The 17029-nt window shown below is 35.0% G+C and overlaps 3 protein-coding genes across 3 annotated transcripts; 1 reads left to right on the top strand and 2 right to left on the bottom strand.

Annotated features, from left to right (window-relative positions):
- Positions 1-26: 26 nt before the first annotated feature.
- On the top strand, positions 27-3727 carry LOC136819816 (uncharacterized). The gene is made up of 8 exons (XM_067076060.1): positions 27-110; positions 371-436; positions 979-1032; positions 1294-1521; positions 1810-1983; positions 2238-2318; positions 2531-2569; positions 2793-3727. Exons 4-8 carry the CDS (start codon positions 1302-1304, stop codon positions 3143-3145), a joined length of 867 nt encoding a protein of 288 aa, XP_066932161.1. The 5' UTR covers positions 27-110; positions 371-436; positions 979-1032; positions 1294-1301; the 3' UTR covers positions 3146-3727.
- Positions 3728-8016: 4289 nt separating this feature from the next.
- Positions 8017-9237, bottom strand: LOC136819834 (ATP-dependent DNA helicase PIF1-like). The gene has a single exon (XM_067076078.1). It carries the CDS (start codon positions 9235-9237, stop codon positions 8017-8019), a length of 1221 nt encoding a protein of 406 aa, XP_066932179.1.
- Positions 9238-9327: 90 nt separating this feature from the next.
- On the bottom strand, positions 9328-11520 carry LOC136819825 (uncharacterized). Its single transcript, XM_067076069.1, has one exon. It carries the CDS (start codon positions 11518-11520, stop codon positions 9328-9330), a length of 2193 nt encoding a protein of 730 aa, XP_066932170.1.
- Positions 11521-17029: the final 5509 nt, after the last annotated feature.

Raw genomic sequence — 17029 nt, 5'->3', positions numbered from 1 at the left:
TTTTTACAACAATTTATTTTCAGCTGACGAAGTTGAATTTTTAGAGGGTGACATTTCCTCTGCACAAGCGGTTTCGACTGACGCACAATCAGTTTCAACTGGAAACAGAGGTAATCATATATGATGTATTTTTATTACATTATAAGATTGTTTGTAAACGTTCGAATTCGGCAACTCCGCAATTTATCTCACGATACATATGTCATTTTTTTACTTTTGATTTCAAGGTAAGCAAATTGTCAATAGTAGTGATTAGTGAGAGTTTTTAGGATTGAGGATTTAACAATAACAACATCATCTTTTCAAACTTGAAAACAACGCCTTTTTCTTTTTATATATTTAAAAATTTATACAACGATTTTTATTTCAGCTGTCGAAGGTGACGACAATTCCAGTACTTCGACTGACTCACAATCAGTTTCGGCTGGAAACAAAGGTAATCATTTATGATGCATTCTTATTACATTATAAGATTGTTTGTAAATGTTCGAATTTGGCAACTCCACAATTTGTCTTTCGCAATACATATGTCATTTTGTTACTTCTTTTTTCGACAAGTTTAAAATTAACTTTTCAGCACTGTTTCTCTATTTTTCTGACAGTTAATAACATAAACTTCTGGCTTCTTTTTTACTTTTGATTTCAAGGTGCGCAAATTGTCAAAAGTAGTGATTAGTATGAGGTTTTAGGATTGAAGATTTAACATTAAATCTTCAATCCTAAAAACTCATACTAATCACTACTTTTGACAATTTGCGTACCTTGAAAATAAAAGTAAAAAAGTCTTCAATCCTAAAATCTATTACTAATAACTACTTTTAACAATTTGCGTACCTTGAAATCAAAAGTAAAAAAGGTGACATATATATTGTGACAACATTCTTTTCATCTTGAAAACAACGCCGCCTTTTTGTTTTTAGTACATCCCAATAATTCATCTCCTTTTCACATTTTATAATTAAAGTTGTCTTTTTTCAGATTTTCCTGGACACTCAACTGAAGAGGAGCTAGTTTTTAGTGATTTGCTTCATGGTAAGTACTTAGAATACTTTGGGCGTACAATCTTTTGCGAGTACATAGGATTACTGCAAAAATTATCTGAAAAGTAGGATATCTGTAAAATTTCGTCAAAATTGAAACTAGTAATTATGGCATTTTAGGCCTTAAGAGTATTATTGAAGTCTATAAATTTTCATTTTAATCACTCTCTTCCCGAAAGTTCAATTCTATAGCTGTAATCTTTTTTTTCATTTTAACTCACATTTTGAAACATTTATTATTTAACTATTATAGAAGAACCTATGTCTGACAACTTGTTGAAAAAACTCCATAGGCGACTATCCAAATTTACTAAAGACGATTTTGATAAAGAATGGCCAATTATCAAAAATGCTTTGGTCAAGATAGCTGAAGGAAAAACACAAAGTTATAGACGACATGATGTTTACCATCGTAAAAGAACACATCATTTTTCTGATGGAAAACAAGTTCTAAAGCATCATCTTGGTTACTTCCATTTCGGTACGTTCATCTTTTATTACTTATTCAGCCTTTTGATGCCTCTATTTTGAAGAGAATAGAAACGTGAAATTGTCTATCTATCCTTATATCTAAGATGCATAAAACATAAATATTCATCATCACTTCGTACACGTACTTGGTACTTTTTGTTTTGATTTTTTCTATAATTAGACAAATTGAAGATGATTCACTCAAAAGTGCCAGTCAATGCTGGAAAGAAAACTTAAAGACAGTTTGATTCTGAATTTAAAAATTCGACGTTTTATGTTTTTGCCTCATTTTATTTAGTATCGCTTAATGATGAGCTCCGGGAGCACATTCCCATAGTCATGAGGAATCACTTTCCTGATACGCAACTCGATTATGTCATGGATGTGTTAGAGCCGGCTGCGTACAAGTTCTTCCTGGTTTCTAAATGCGATGTGTCGTGCGAGGAAGTCCAATATTATGTGGAAAACTATGGTAAGTATATTTAAGCTTTTACCCTTTTATTGCGCTGATATATACAAATTAGTTCTATTTTAGGCCGTTTTTACACTGGGGTTGTTTGTAATAAATAAAATGTTTTTTATTACATTACAAAGTGTCATTCAAGTTTTTCAAATGATTTATGTAGTCAATATATTACACCCAGACTTATTAATATTCACACTATTCTTTCGCGAGAAAGTGCTAATAACCTGCCTCTAACACAAAAGGGTTGTTCCTTTATTTAGCCTCAAATGTGAGTGTATTCGACGAGGCCGACACTGTAACGGAAGATATTGATGACGAAACAGCTGGAAATCATGTTCATAGTAAGAGTTCTATTGATTTTTACCTATATTTGTCTATTCATCATTGGATAGATCTTTTTGTTTAACTTCACTCCTTCCTTCTTTCGAGGGTCTTCTACTTATTCTTATTATCAATAAATTTGTGTTTGTAAACTTGTAATCTTAAGTAACTAATTTCAATAACATTTATTTTTCCAACACTTGTAAAACAATAAAAAAATTATCTATCCTAGGACCAAGTGACGCCAAAGAGTTGATCAAAAAGAAAGCTTGTAAGTGAAGGGTTTTACAGTCTTAAATTCATTTTCTTTTCATCAACCCATTTATCTGCCCAGGATGCCCACATTTTCATTGTTGACTATGTATGAAGCTGTTCACATACAGAAAAAAGGATTTTCTGATTCTTTTATGAATACTTTTTTTGACAATAGTCAAGATAATGAAAAAGTTTTAATAAACAAATTCAAATAAAAGTTTTTCTTTAAACCCATTTAGTGAAAGACCTTAAAGAATTGGAGGCGGTCATCGACGGAAAAGAAAGGAAAGCCGACTGGCATCAAACTAAAGTCAGTCGCTCGTTGACACTAAAGTTACTGTACATATCCCGATCAATGATACAAAATATGAAGTTTATTTCCTCCCAATGGGGTTCCCTTCTTGACGAACATCGTATAGGATTTGATGTGAAGATGGCCGCACAGGATGCTTATCAAATTGTGCGCTATATGATCAAGCGATACAAGAAAGAAGATACAACCGATAATCACAGGGCATTCAATAGAATGTTGGACGAAGCACGCATGTTTTATCGCCGCTCAAGGGAGCTGCAAAACAAAATTCATTCATAAACGTTTTTTTCCCTGTCAAATCCATGCATCAGATTTTATCTTATTATCCCACGCGCGTAAATAAGAGCATTTGATTGGCTTCTTTACTGTCCAATATTTTCGAATATATAGCTTCCGTGGAGGGTATATATTTGCAAAATTGACGTCACTTAACTGTTTTGTTGACAATTTAGCGTCTTCTTTTTGACGTTACGTCACAAAATAGAAACAAGAAACCAATCAAATGCTCTTATTTACACGCATGGGATAATAAATGTAAATAGTATGTAAATATCTCACATCTTATTTTCACATATTGCTGTATTCCAAAAAGTAGATTCTGTAGTCTCGAAATTTGAAGTCATCTTCTGTTCAAACACCACTTTGAGTTGGCTTTTGCTGGTGGAAATTCCAGCAGACTTTTGTGTTGCCTTGCACCTTGACATAACTAAATAGTTGAACTGGGAAATTATGTCTTTTGTAGTTTAAACATATACACATTAACAACCTCGTACTTTTGTGCTTTCCAATTTTTTTTTGGCTATATAGTTTTTGGAATAGATTTTGATTTTTTTTTTAATATGAAATATTTACTGATTTTATATTATTATATAAAATTACTGAAATATTGCTTATATAAAGGAAATATTCATTCTATCAAAGGTATATTAATTTTAATCTTTCTTCTTTCCTAAGAAACCTGAAATTTTAATTTTATCTATTAAGTCTCATACTACCCATCCTTTAAAACATAAGCTTGTTTCTGGGAGTTTACTTATACATGATTCTAAAACCTTAAAATTACGTAGAAATGATTCAAATCATGTAGAAATGATTGAAGTCCAGACCTTATGAGAACTAGAGTCGTTATTTTACGTGGATAGCTCAGTAATCTAGGACTTTTAGACAGCCTTTCGATTGTTTTCACGGGGTCCACGGCCTGGCGGCTCGGCTATTGCTATGAACTGAACAGAACTTGGGAAGGAGAGGGGATTCGAACCTAGAACCCCTGGGTTATGGCAATGACGCCTCAGACCACTTGGCCATCTCTCCGTAAAAAAGAACTAAAGACTATTTTAGGATTAGACAAATCTGGAACCTGAAATATCTATAAGTTCGATAAATCGAAAAACCTAAAGTATGTAGACTATGCTTCAAAGACTTGATCTTAACTCTTTCTATACCACGAAATTCCGAAAAATTGAAAATCGTAAACTTTAAAGTGAAATATCTCGGTCTTAAAGAAAGCAAAATAGGTAATGTTTGGGTTCGTTGAAAAGCTCATTTCAAGGGCTATAGTGTGCTCCCACTGTTTTCAATTAGTTCCTTAAAAAAATTTACGGCAGCCGAAAGAAATCGTTCGAAATGGATCGAAATAAGCTGGTGCGGAATTGAAAGAGTTAAATTTGAAAAAAAGAGATTAACCTTAAGGGAACTAATTTTCGCAAGAACTTATTTTCGCGGGAACTAATTTTCGAGGTTTTGGGTGTTAAAGCGCGAAAATTATTTCCGCAAAATGCAATTTTGTCGAGAATTTCCAAAAATCCCTAAGAAAATGAAAGAATTTCGGCAAAAACTAGTTCTGCGAAAATTAGTTCCCTTAAGATAGGTGTTTTGTTTGCAACCAAAAATTTGTCATATGAAAAAATTGTTAGACAAGAAAATAAACAACAAAGATTTATTTTTTCAAAAGCTTTTCTATTAAAAATATCATCATGTATAGCACTGAAGATCGCAATTTATTTCAATCTTTTTTGGCAAGGATGTAGAAATGCAACGGAGACACTTAAGTTAATAATTAATTAATAATATCGGATACACCCTAATATCCAAAATTTCAGCCCGACTTCATTCCCGCGGGGACGACAATATGTAACGAAAGATTCTTAAAATTAATGTCAGGCACATTGTTATAAGAACAATATTTGTAATTTTCTATATTTTCAATGCCGTGCGTTTTTAAAAATATTTTTAACCGTATTTGGTCAAAAATTTTATATCAACATAGTAATATTTTTACAAAATGACAAACCTATTTATTCGAGTTCACTTATACCGGGAGTTAACTAATGCATGATTCTTCAATTCATTTAGAAATGATAAGTCCAGACCTTATGAGAACTAACGACTATTTTAGGATTACAAAATTCTGAAACCTAAAATAGCCATAAGCTCGATAGATCTTAAACCTAAAGTAGCTGGGAGTTCGACAATCTGAACGGAATTTTTTAACAAAGCCTACGGAACTAAAAATTATGTAGACTAAGCTTGTCACGGACTTGATTTTAAAAGAAAAGAGGAATATTTCAAAGTCCAGACCTTATGAGAACTAAACACTATTTTAGAATTACAAAATTCTGAAACCTAAAATAGCCATAAGCTCGATAGATCTTAAACCTAAAGTAGCTGGGAGTTCGACAATCTGAACGGAATTTTTTAACAAAGCCTACGGAACTAAAAATTATGTAGACTAAGCTTGTCACAGACTTGATTTTAAAAGAAAAGAGGAATATTTCAAAGTCCAGACCTTATGAGAACTAAACACTATTTTAGGTTAATTGTTTTTTGAGGTCTCATATCAAATCCGAAATTTAAAATTTCGCGATAAATGACTCTTAAATGATGCAAAGATGCGTCAAAATAAAGATCAAAGAAAGCGGATAGAAATTCATTGTTCCATAAACAAAAGAAAAATCTTTGGTCCAAACCTAGCTTTCGAACTAATTACTACTAAAATTGAGAAATTTTAACACAACTTAAAAATAATAATTCAATAATAAATGGCAAATTAGCGCTGTAGCTTTGAAAAGTGATCATTATTCCACATTTTCACAAAGTTTCAATTGCTTAAATTGTTTCAAAAAGAACTGAGATAATTAGGAAGGTGACCAACCTATTCGACCTTACAGCTACTTTTAGGTTTAGGGAAATTTGAAAAAAAAATTTTCAATTTATGAAAAATCTGATTATACCAGTGAATTCTACGTAAAAAAGTGGTTCTAGGGTGTGAGTATCGCAAATTTTGACTCATACTACCCCGTAAATGAAAATCCGGAAATCAAAAATAAAGAGCAGTCTAAAACGACGTTGCGATACAACATACTTGGATTCCAGAAAAATTCGTCTCAAACCTAAACCTAACGAGTTACGCCAAATCGGACGTTATCACGTTAAATGCCATCAAAATTCATACGTGGGGTTTGAATATTTTCACTTCCGGTCAATACCGGATATCCGAACCCTAGGGGCCAATGTGTCACACCAATGACTACTTTTCGAAGTACTAATAGCTACTTAGGTTTGAGAAATTTGACAAAATTTGAGATGAAATCAAAAATTTCCATTTTTTTGCTGTTCCGGACATAAATCCTCAAAGTGGGCATGATGTTTGTCATTTCAGACGAAATCCCATTCAAAATAACTCGGTGGATCAAAAAGTCAAAAATCGGACGAACCCATTACTACCCGTCATTTTCAAACCTAAATAGAACTAATAGCTACTTTAGGATTGTGATGCAGATCAGGGATTTGCATCCCACCCTAAAATTAAAATATAACTACAACGAAACGATTTTTAGGGTACAAGACTGTTTAGCTGTTTTTGACTTTGATACCCTGTCTCTATGATCCAGTAAGATACCTCCTGCTGTGACGATCTTTGTGACGAAATTCACCCCACAAAACATATTTATGTACCCAGGTAGACAATTCGCATTAAAGAGGGACAAAATTGGTTCGCTTTTAGATGCTACCAAAGAAAATGCCAGGATATTTTATTGAAGCTACGTGTGTTTCAAATTGATCTCTCAAACCTTGGTGGGATCAACTTAGATGAAAATATTATATTGAACACTTGTTCACTTCTAGAAAGATTATTGCGTCTAAATCAAACTTAGATATTTCGAGCCCCACCCCACTGAGTTTTCCACACTTACTGGATCAAAGGGACAAGAGTGCATCAGCTGATGTACCCCTGAAACAAACAACTATCAACATGTTTCAGGGTGGTATAGACTAGCGATACCACTATGAAAACAGCTATCAACATTCATAGGTATTATCTCTGTGAGTGACAAACAACTTTCAACATGTCACCAGAGGGTGGAAACAACTATCAACATCCACCATTGATGGAAACAACTATCAACATCCATCAATCATCAACTTAAAGTCATTTGCAGCTTGACAGACAGAACAGCCTTGATTTAAACTAATGATAGTGAGACAAATTCAATTACATGTTTTAACAGTTCCTTTCCAAAAGAAGAAAAATTGAGCTTAGATGATTCTTATCCTTCAAAATGTTGCCGAATTAACGTTTTTTTGAGTTGATTTAGAGCCTTCATTTTCCCATGTTTAATTGTTTTAATAGTTCCTTGATTGAGATACTCAGAATTCTATCTCTGATGTTGAGGTTTTTATTTGAAATGTTCAGTGAATTAAGTTTATAGAGAAGACCTTTTTTCCATATTTTGTCAAAGCATTTTTCGAAATCTATAAATATTGCGTCTATGCTGTTTCTTCGATTGAAGGCTTCTGTAATTTTTTGAGTGATTATAAAAAGTTGGTCGTTTGTGGATCTTTTTTCTCTAAAACCTGATTGTTCTTTATTGATTTTTTAGTTTTCTTCTGCCCATTTTCTAATTTTTATTTCAATTGTTCCATTCATGACAGTAACATTTGAAAATATCATGCATTGTCAAAAGGTCTTACATCTCTGTTTTAATGCTGAGTAAATTAAGTTATAATATTGTTGTCTTAACTTTTTAAGGTTTTATCAGTCTTATTTGTAAAACATGTAATTGAAAACGCCTTTCTATGCTTAGCAGAAAATTTAACAATCGCATAAAAAAAGCATTACGATGGCCTGAAACGATGTTGAGGCAATGTGATCAACGGTCTTGAAAACATGTTAGACCATCATTGACAAAGCGATCAAATTCACATAATAGTTCTCTGTAGGTATTCAAATCGCTGTAATGGCCAAATGTTTGAAGAGTCTCGCCGCTCAAAATTTTCAATCTTTCTTCTTCTTCCCTTCTTCGTGGCATCCATGGATGATTATGGATATAATTAAGCCTATCATATGGCACTTTTTCGACCAAAGCAACATTTTCTAGTTTAGATGCCCTACTGAGGGCTGTATAAGTTATGCCAAGGTTAAGCTTCTCCATAAAAATCTCTTTATTTAACTTTATCCGAATATGAGTACATGGCTCATTAGGACCTATTGTCATACCTTGGCTTTTTGATATAGGTATACAATAACCAGGCATCAAGGGCAACCCCCTTCTAGAGCAACAGTTAGTATCACAACGTGCTTCATTGACAGGTATAGGAACCCATGTTGGGTGTTCTGGAAGCCAGCTTGGGCCTTTGTATCTTGGGAAATCTACAACAACTGCTTCTGGAAATGATGGAGGTGCTTCTCCCTCAGCATATAATATTGCAATCACTTTACCAATTGCTCCATTATTCAATCCAAGAGGTCTTAAGCTTAGCTGATTTTTAGTCAAAAGCACACGACTTCCAACAGCAATGTGAGAGGTTGCAGGAATTTGACCCATCTGATTAACAGATTGAGTGTGATGACGTCCTTTTCCTTTGCTTGGTATAGTAGCAACAGGGATCCCCAAATCAGCTAGTTTATTGTGGTTCTCAACATTTACCTCTTGCCACGTTTCTATAACGGTCAAACATGTGTCTGATCTAAATCCCTCTTTGGCACTTTCAGGAAGCTCACCTTCATATCTTGAATTTATTGTCTCCCATTCATTCAAATTGAGTTTACCCTCTCTGATTCTCAGCAACATTTCTAAAAAAGACAACTGATCTGGGCCTTGTCGCATAGTTTTATTTAACAGAATACAATGTGAAAATGTACGATAGATTCCATAACCGGCAAGCTTATCTGGGGCGTCTGAGGATAATGGCTCAACATGCAAATCATGAGAATAAACTGGACCTAGCTGCCCTAAATCTCCAAAAAAATTGACAGTTGGTATTGCACCAAAGTTGTTGAAAAAATCACATGTTGCCTCCTTAAAACGTTGACTACACCATGCTAACATACGATGACTATACATACCTCTTTCATCTAAATTCAAGGTCATCAATTTCATAGAATTACCTTCCAGAGTGCTACCAGTTAGTTCACGTAAGGCAGTGAGAGATATGCTATACAATGGCTTATCAGTTAACTGCTATGTTTTGGCTTCTTTTTTCTTCACTCTTGGGATGATTGTTGTTGAGTGAACAGTTCGTCCTAAGGGTAGGAGAATAGATGCTGCTCCAGTAGGTGCTAAATTCATTACAGCATTGTTTCGATTGCAAATTCTTCGCGACAAATAGGTCAAGGCAACAATTGTAAATGTTTTACCACTTCCAGCTGTCCCCTGCACTAAGAGACGCCCTTTATTTTGGTGTCCATTATTCACAACAGACATAATATTAAGAATGTTAATAGCTATTATTACTCTTTGAAGAGCATTAGCCTTCAATAAATCAATATTTGGTGGCAAATCACAATTCTGATTTTGAGCTTGTTGCTGTGCAGCTGCCACCTTTGAGATGTTTTCTAGCCAATCTGAAGCATTATCAGGCCAACCACCTCCAAAAGATTCAATTGCATACTGATGCCAATCAAAACCTTCTCCACCATCAGGCAGATCTCTAAAAGCATTCAAATCTTCAAAATCTTGGGGTCTATTTTCAGCCAAGTATCTTAAAAATTCATGTTCGTTTCTGATTTCATTCTCAAACTCATCTTCAGATCCAGATTCGTGGTCAATAGAGCTATCATCAACATCAAGGTTTTTCCTCTTCTTTGCTCTTTGACGATCCCTTTCTAGCTTTTGGTCATGCTCTGATTTTGCTTTTATGATAAGTTCTTTCACAATCATAGGACATAGGTCACTTTCTAAAAACTCCCTGAATGATTCTAAAAATGAGTCTTTCCCGTTCTTAAGGTCATTTACATTTTCCCATGTTCCCAACGAGTGAATCATTAATTGACCCTTACAATAATCCTCTTCTAGTGGCCATATGGGAAGAGTCGGAATCCCAGTAAAAACAGGAACATGGTTTTTGGAACACTTAGGGGTGCAAACGCAAATTTGAGCCCAATTATACAAAGTCATATTGGGATAACGTGTTCGACGTTTTTCACTCAAAAACTTTTCTAGAGGTGTTTCTTTTGTTGCATCCCCATCGGAAAACTTTGAATTTATTGCACGAAAACCACTAAGACCAATAATTCTCCTGATCTGTCGAGTGCAATGAAATAAACGACCCCCACAATTCAGAAAATCAACAGCAGCTGCTGGCATATCAATCAATCCAATAATTTTTAAAATTAATTGTTGGGCAATACTTCTTACAGATGCAACATCACTATTAACATCTAATAAATGTTTATGTAGACGAATAAAATCGTCTGTAGATTTGGCACTCTTGCAAGCATACTGAGTGATGTATCTCAACAGAGCCATTAAGTCTTGATCAATGATGGCTTGCGTGTCTGAGTTGGCTAACCATGTTAACAGTCGTGTTTTGACATGAGATATCAGAAAAGAATGATCTCTGTTGCCTTCAAAACGTGGATGTTCTCCTGGTGTTATTAGTGAATGGAAAGGATGAGTTTCTTTTCCTTCTGAAGTTCTATTTTCGATATCAAACTTACCAAAATGGAAACGACAATATTTTGCTTTAGCACCGTCAGACTTCACATTTAAGCAAGTATTATTACACTTATGCAAGCCCGCCTTATTTGTCAAAGCAATATGAAAATCTCTCATGGATTCTTGGCTTGAGTGGTCAGAGAGTTTTTCTGACAAAGGATTATAATCTGGAGGTTCATAATCTCCATCAGGCTTGGGCCATTCAGATTTGTTGGGGATCCAGACCCTTTTGCCATTCTCGTCAATTCCTTCATGGCCACCTGCAGGGTGCATAGATACAAAATTAGGAGAGTGAAAATCTTCTGTATTTTGTAAATCAGTTTGAAGTAAACTATGGAGTTCAAATGCTGCATCAGATGTATTCACATTACCTTTTCCATCATCGGTAATCAGAGCCATTGCATTTTCTATTTTCTTTGCGTGCGATTCGCTAAAAACAATAGCGTGACTATGAATCTCACCACGACCTTTTGCAAACTGATATCTAATCCACATGTCAGATGTTTGAAATAGTTCTTTCCCAACAGTTTTGTAATAATTAAGGGTCCTCCTCTCAAAGTATTTGGTGACAATATGGAGATGCGACAAAACTAATTTACGATAGTATGAAAAATCATTATTAATGCACTCAAGGACAGTCTCGACGGGTACCCCTTTAACAACAGATTCATACTTGGCAAGCAATTGCTTAAGGGGATCCCAGTGGTATTCAGCCATAGAGTTTGTGTCAAAGTAGGCTGGAAGGTCCCCATATCCAATCTTTCTAAACAAAGCAAGGTTGTCAAGTTCAATTTTCCTGTCTCGCCAATATGGATCACTATTAGCAAACTTAGCACCAACACGTATCATTATTCTCTAAATTTTCACGTAATTCTTCAACAGAAAGATGTGCGTCATGAAGTTGTTGTGCAACAATAAATGAACCTTGGTTTAAAGCCCTTTCCCTTAGGCCAAGGTTTAAAAGAAAAAATCGAAGTGTTGGATGGGAGCTCTCACGGTTGCCACCGCAGTGGTAGATACGATCCACCCACTCTTGATAATCAGGGGTTGTTAGTTGAGGAATGGTTATGTCTGCTGAACCATTGATAAATATTGTTGGAAAAGCCATTGCAAAAAAAACAAAAGTTTTCCTTTCAGGCACAAGTTCACGTTTTTCACTTGTTATTTCTGCCACCCCAACTCTTTGAAGGCGTACAAGATCTTGTACAGTCTCTTCATCATCAACAATTTTCTGTAAAAGTTTCTCAAGATTCTTATCAACATCATTAGGTTCAAGTGGTGAGACAACACCTGAATGTGTATTTTCCAAATCTGAGAATCCTGGTTGACCTTCAGACAAATTCTTATTCAAGTTGCGAACCTTTGTTTTGTATTCAAGATTTGGAACACCTGAACAAATTTGACGGCCATCATTAGGCAAATTCTCTAATCTTACACGGTCAATTATAACATCAAAATAAAAAGAGTTGGGAAGCCATAGAAAATACCTGCCTTTTAAAGGTGTGTTAATATGATCTGGTCCATCATAAACTTTAGAACTAGGAAAGGCAGTACGCATTCCACCATGTGGAAAACCAAAGACGAGCCCTTTCAAAGCCTGTTCAACATTATCTCGTTTGACAATAAAGTCTTTCAAAACTTCCCCATTCTCGCCTTTCTTTCGAGCCAATATAATTCCTACTTCTTGGGGAGGCTTGGCAAAGTCTTTGCAATTTTCATGTCATGTGGAATAAAATGCAATAGAATGGCCGCGTCCTTTCAGCATGCCGTATTTAAGGATGTTACCATTAGTTTATTATTATTATTAGTTATTATGTTGATTTTTGAAATCATGGCCGTTTCCAGAATACTCAGATTTTTCAGGTATGGGGGAATTTCTTCAAAATGCATATTATTATGTAATGTCCCATCTCCATGACTACTACTATCATCATTCCCGTACATGGAAAAAATACCAGAAAATTTGGGGGCGGCAGGTGGATTTTTTCTTTCACGATTATTTTTTTCTTCTTGACGACATCTAATGCACTTACCATCCTCCCCTACTGACCATGAAGCTGGGGGAAAACAAATCATTGTTGTTCAATTCAGGCTCAACATGAACAGTTTCATGAAAAACAGGTCTTCAACCTTCATTACAAATTTTACATCGATCGATGTTGTTTTTTAACTCCCCTTCCTCAAAATGCTCGCTGCTTCAACTACCCTAGGATTAGAATGTAAACAACTGTTATTACTGAGAGGTCTTTCTTCAGCATTGTGAACAGATTCTGCTGCTTCAACAACCCTAGGATTTGAATGTAAACAACTGTTGTCAGACCTTTCTTCAGCATTATGAATAGATTTTTCTCTCATAACACGATTCATTCTATTTCTACGATTTCTTCGCTCGCGAACAGTTTCATTATCAGAAGGTGCAATGTATGCAATACCATCACGAGCACATAATAATTTAAGTTCTTCTTCTACATTGCTTTTTTTCTTTGCACTTGTTATCTTACATCTAAGAGATTTTCTTCTTTTACGCTTGTCTGAAACAGACTCTTCAGCAGAAGGCTCAATATATTTTAAACCATAAAGGGTACACTTTGCCTGTATTTCTATTTCAGGGTCAACAGACAACCTTTCGCGGTAGACACCCATCGCAAAAATTAGTTCTTATAAGGTAGATTTCTGTGTTGGTGCTAGACTAGGTTTATCAAGAGTCTTGCCAACAAGTCCCGTACTCAAACTCATTTTTTGTTCGTTGGGGACTCCTATGCCCCGGCAATTAGGTCTATTTTTGAATCCATTTTAACATGCGGTTGCGTCCAATAAATTATGTCACGAATCCTAAGAGCTGACCGCCTACTGAAATAGCATTTCAATTTCTTTCAATAGGAATGTCATGGTACAGATATTGAAAATGTTTTAAACTCAATCCTTCCGGTCCAAGATAATCAAGTCTTACCAGTTTTGATGCCAGAGAAAAGCCTTTGCCAGGATGGAGATTTAGAACCAAAACAAGGAGCAGATGACTCCGAAAACGTTGAAACTCACGCAATTAATGATGAAGATGAATCAATTTGGCAATAAACTGTAAATTTATTTCGTTGCTTCAAATATGATGTCACTAATACATGTTTCAAATGTATTGAATAAACGACTGTTCTTTTTGGACCTACCTGGAAGTCCTATAAATTAACCGTTGTTCGTTCGTTCGTTCGTTCGTTACCAGCTTTTTTTGAGATTGGCTCATTTTTTCTGATTTTTGGCACAGCGATGCAAAATGACAATGCCCAAAATGTGACGGGGCCCGATTTTCGAAAAAAATTCATTTCCGGCCGAAAATGCCAGAAATATGCCGGAAAAACCGGTTTTTTGTGATTTTTTTCACAAAGATGCGTATTAGCAATGCCCAAAAGATGGCCCAGTCCGATTTTTGTGAAAAATTCTTTTACGGCCGAAAATGCCGGAGATATGCCGGAAATCGCCATTTTTGCAGATTTTCATCGGACTTTTTCCTTATATTTCGTTGTTTTTTCACACAAAAACATTATAAATAGCAATGCCCACCATCAAGCATGGTTCAAGTGTCAATAAAACTAATTTTTGAAGCCGGAACTTTTAAAAAATCGCCGGAACAGCCGATTTCCGCCGGAAAAAACGGTATTTCTTGAATTTCTCGAGCTGTACTTAATATTTTTTCGTGAAACTTTGCACACCGATGCAAAATGGCAATACCTAAAATGTGACGGAGCCCGATTTTCGAAAACATATTTTTCCGGCCGAAAATGCCGGAAATATGCCGGAAAAACCGGTTTTATGGCATTTTCTCGTGATTTCATCATTAGTTTTTTCTGACTTTTTGCTCAATGATGCGTATTAACAATGGCCAAAACATGGTCGAGTCCGATTTATGAGAAAAAATTTTTTCCGGCCGAAAATGTCGGAAATATCCCGGAAATCGTCGTTTTTGCAGATTTTCATTGGACTTTTTCCTTATATTTTGTTGCTTTTTCACACAAAAATATTCCTTATAACCATCAAGCATGTTTCAATTGTCAATAAAGCTGATTTTTGAAGCCGGAACTTTCTAAAAATTGCCGGAACAGCCTATTTTTGCCGGAAAAACGGTATTTCTTGAATTTCTCGAGCTTTACTTTATACTTTTTCATGAAATTGTGCACACTGATGCAAAATGGTAATACCTAATGACTCTACATCTATTCAAGTTGCTAACTGCATTTTCTTACTCTCTGGCAATTTTTATCATTTTTATCTGACTCTTATCGTCAGGTAGTCCATTCAGCATGTGGCTTGTTTGGTGTTATTTTTATCAAAAAGCGGTGACGTTTTTGTTATTATTAAAAATGATGAAAGTTATACTTTGCTTCACTGACTTTGTTTTAGCTACGATTCGAAGATCTAGTGGTCATAAACAGCACTCCTGTCATTTCTGTGGTAAACTTGATTTCAAAATACCACGTCACATGGAAATATACCATAAAAGTAAAACAATGGTGTCCGTCATATTGCGAATGCCAAAGAACAGTAAAGAGCGACGAGAAGCCTGGAGAGAATTAGAAGCCCTTGGAGACTATGATTTGAACATCAAAAACAGAAAGAACGATGCTAGATCTGTCATTGTTGCTCGCAACTGTAAAAGACCAAATGATGTGGATGATTATCTTCCTTGTCAGTATTGTAAGCAGTTTTTTTATGCCCGCACCCTATCAAAACATGCATCATCTTGTCCCAAAAAGCAAGACAGAACTTAAAGCCAACAGAGCTTTAATGGACATTGAACTACACAATGACAAGTTCAACCCCATCCGAGCTGTCCTTGCAAAAATGAACAAGTGATACTTTTATGGACCTACCTGGTTATGCATTTAGCACATTTATAATTGATATCTACGTGACGTGACCATTAAACAATCATTCAGAACACAAATAGTGACGATCTATTAAAATTGGTCGTTTGTTTCTTATAAAAAAACGTTTAGAAACCAAAATTTCATGCTCTTAAAATATTTTCTTTCAAATTCAAGACTTCGTGAGCAAAAAAAACATCTATCTCATAAAAAAATTGAGTAATTTGACTAAGACATTGATGAATGCTTATTAATAGTAATTCTTGTAGATAAAGATGCGTTTTTTGAGCTGAAAATTCTTTTTTTTTACAAAAATCTGCTTGAGCCATCTTTTACCTACTTTCATACTTTCAAAAAATCAGAAAAAATTAATGATCCAATTTTTCACAAAGTCCAAAAAACCCATTTTTTAGCCGTTTTTTGGCCCAAAATTGCCCCCAAGTTTTTTTCTTCGAAAATCGGGCTCCGTCACATTCGAGGGTTTATAGTTATGCGTCTTTGTTGTTCAAAAAATCATAAAGAATGAAAGAGCCAATCTCGAGAAAAGCTAATACCTCAGTAAATGATAATGTGCTCATAAAAAATTATAGAATATGGCCAGTTTTTCTTTAAAAACACGCCAAGCAACCAAAATTTCATGTCGAAACACACATATTCTTTAAAAGTAAGCCCTCCTGAGCAAAAAAAACATCTATCTCACAAAAAAATTGAGTAATTTGACTAAGAACATTGATGTATGCTTATTAATAGTGATTCTTATAGATAAACATGCGTTTTTTGAGCCAACAAAATTTTTTTGCAAAAATCTGCTTAAGCCATCTTTTACCTACGATGGTACCCTACTTTCATGCAAAAAATCAGAAAAAATTAACGACCTGATTTTTCACAAAGTCTAAAAAACCCGTTTTTTAGCCGTTTTTTGGCCCAAATTTGCCCAAAAAAATTTTTTTTTGAAAATCGGGCTCCGTCACATTCGAGGGTTTATAGTTATGCATCTTTGTGCAAAAAATCAGAAAAGACTAACGAGCCAATCACGAGGAAAGCTAATAACAAACGAACGAACGGACGAACGGACAAAGGTTAATTTATAGGACCTCCACCGGGGTAGGTCCAAAAGGAACGAGATACATCTGATCATTCGAAATGATCCTTCTCTCCTGTTGTATGGTACCATCCAGCTTCAGAAAAAAGAAAAAGATCGATTTGCTGATATAAGGTATTCTTTACGTACTCTTGCCCGCCTGCTGCAGCAATTCCGAAAGAATGAAGGAAAGGAAAAGTTACTTACTTACCTGAAGAGTCCGACGTCAAAATCTTCAGAAGTTTTGTTATAACAACCATGAATGAAATCATGTCTAAATTCGACGGTT

Source organism: Clytia hemisphaerica, unplaced genomic scaffold (assembly GCF_902728285.1).
Source record: "Clytia hemisphaerica strain Z4C2 unplaced genomic scaffold, Clytia hemisphaerica genome assembly, whole genome shotgun sequence".
NCBI classification, from domain to species: domain Eukaryota; kingdom Metazoa; phylum Cnidaria; class Hydrozoa; order Leptothecata; family Clytiidae; genus Clytia; species Clytia hemisphaerica.
This window is presented reverse-complemented; position numbering and strand designations above follow the sequence as displayed.

Excerpts from the sequence above, each read along its gene's own strand:
- LOC136819816 (XM_067076060.1), top strand. The coding sequence starts at position 1,302 with ATGTCTGACAACTTGTTGAAAAAACTCCATAGGCGACTATCCAAATTT. Across the intron at positions 1,522-1,809 it reads TCTTGGTTACTTCCATTTCG|TATCGCTTAATGATGAGCTC; the intron begins GTACGTTCATCT and ends CATTTTATTTAG. Across the intron at positions 1,984-2,237 it reads ATATTATGTGGAAAACTATG|CCTCAAATGTGAGTGTATTC; the intron begins GTAAGTATATTT and ends TCCTTTATTTAG.
- LOC136819834 (XM_067076078.1), bottom strand. The coding sequence starts at position 9,237 with ATGACCTTGAATTTAGATGAAAGAGGTATGTATAGTCATCGTATGTTA.
- LOC136819825 (XM_067076069.1), bottom strand. The coding sequence starts at position 11,520 with ATGGCTGAATACCACTGGGATCCCCTTAAGCAATTGCTTGCCAAGTAT.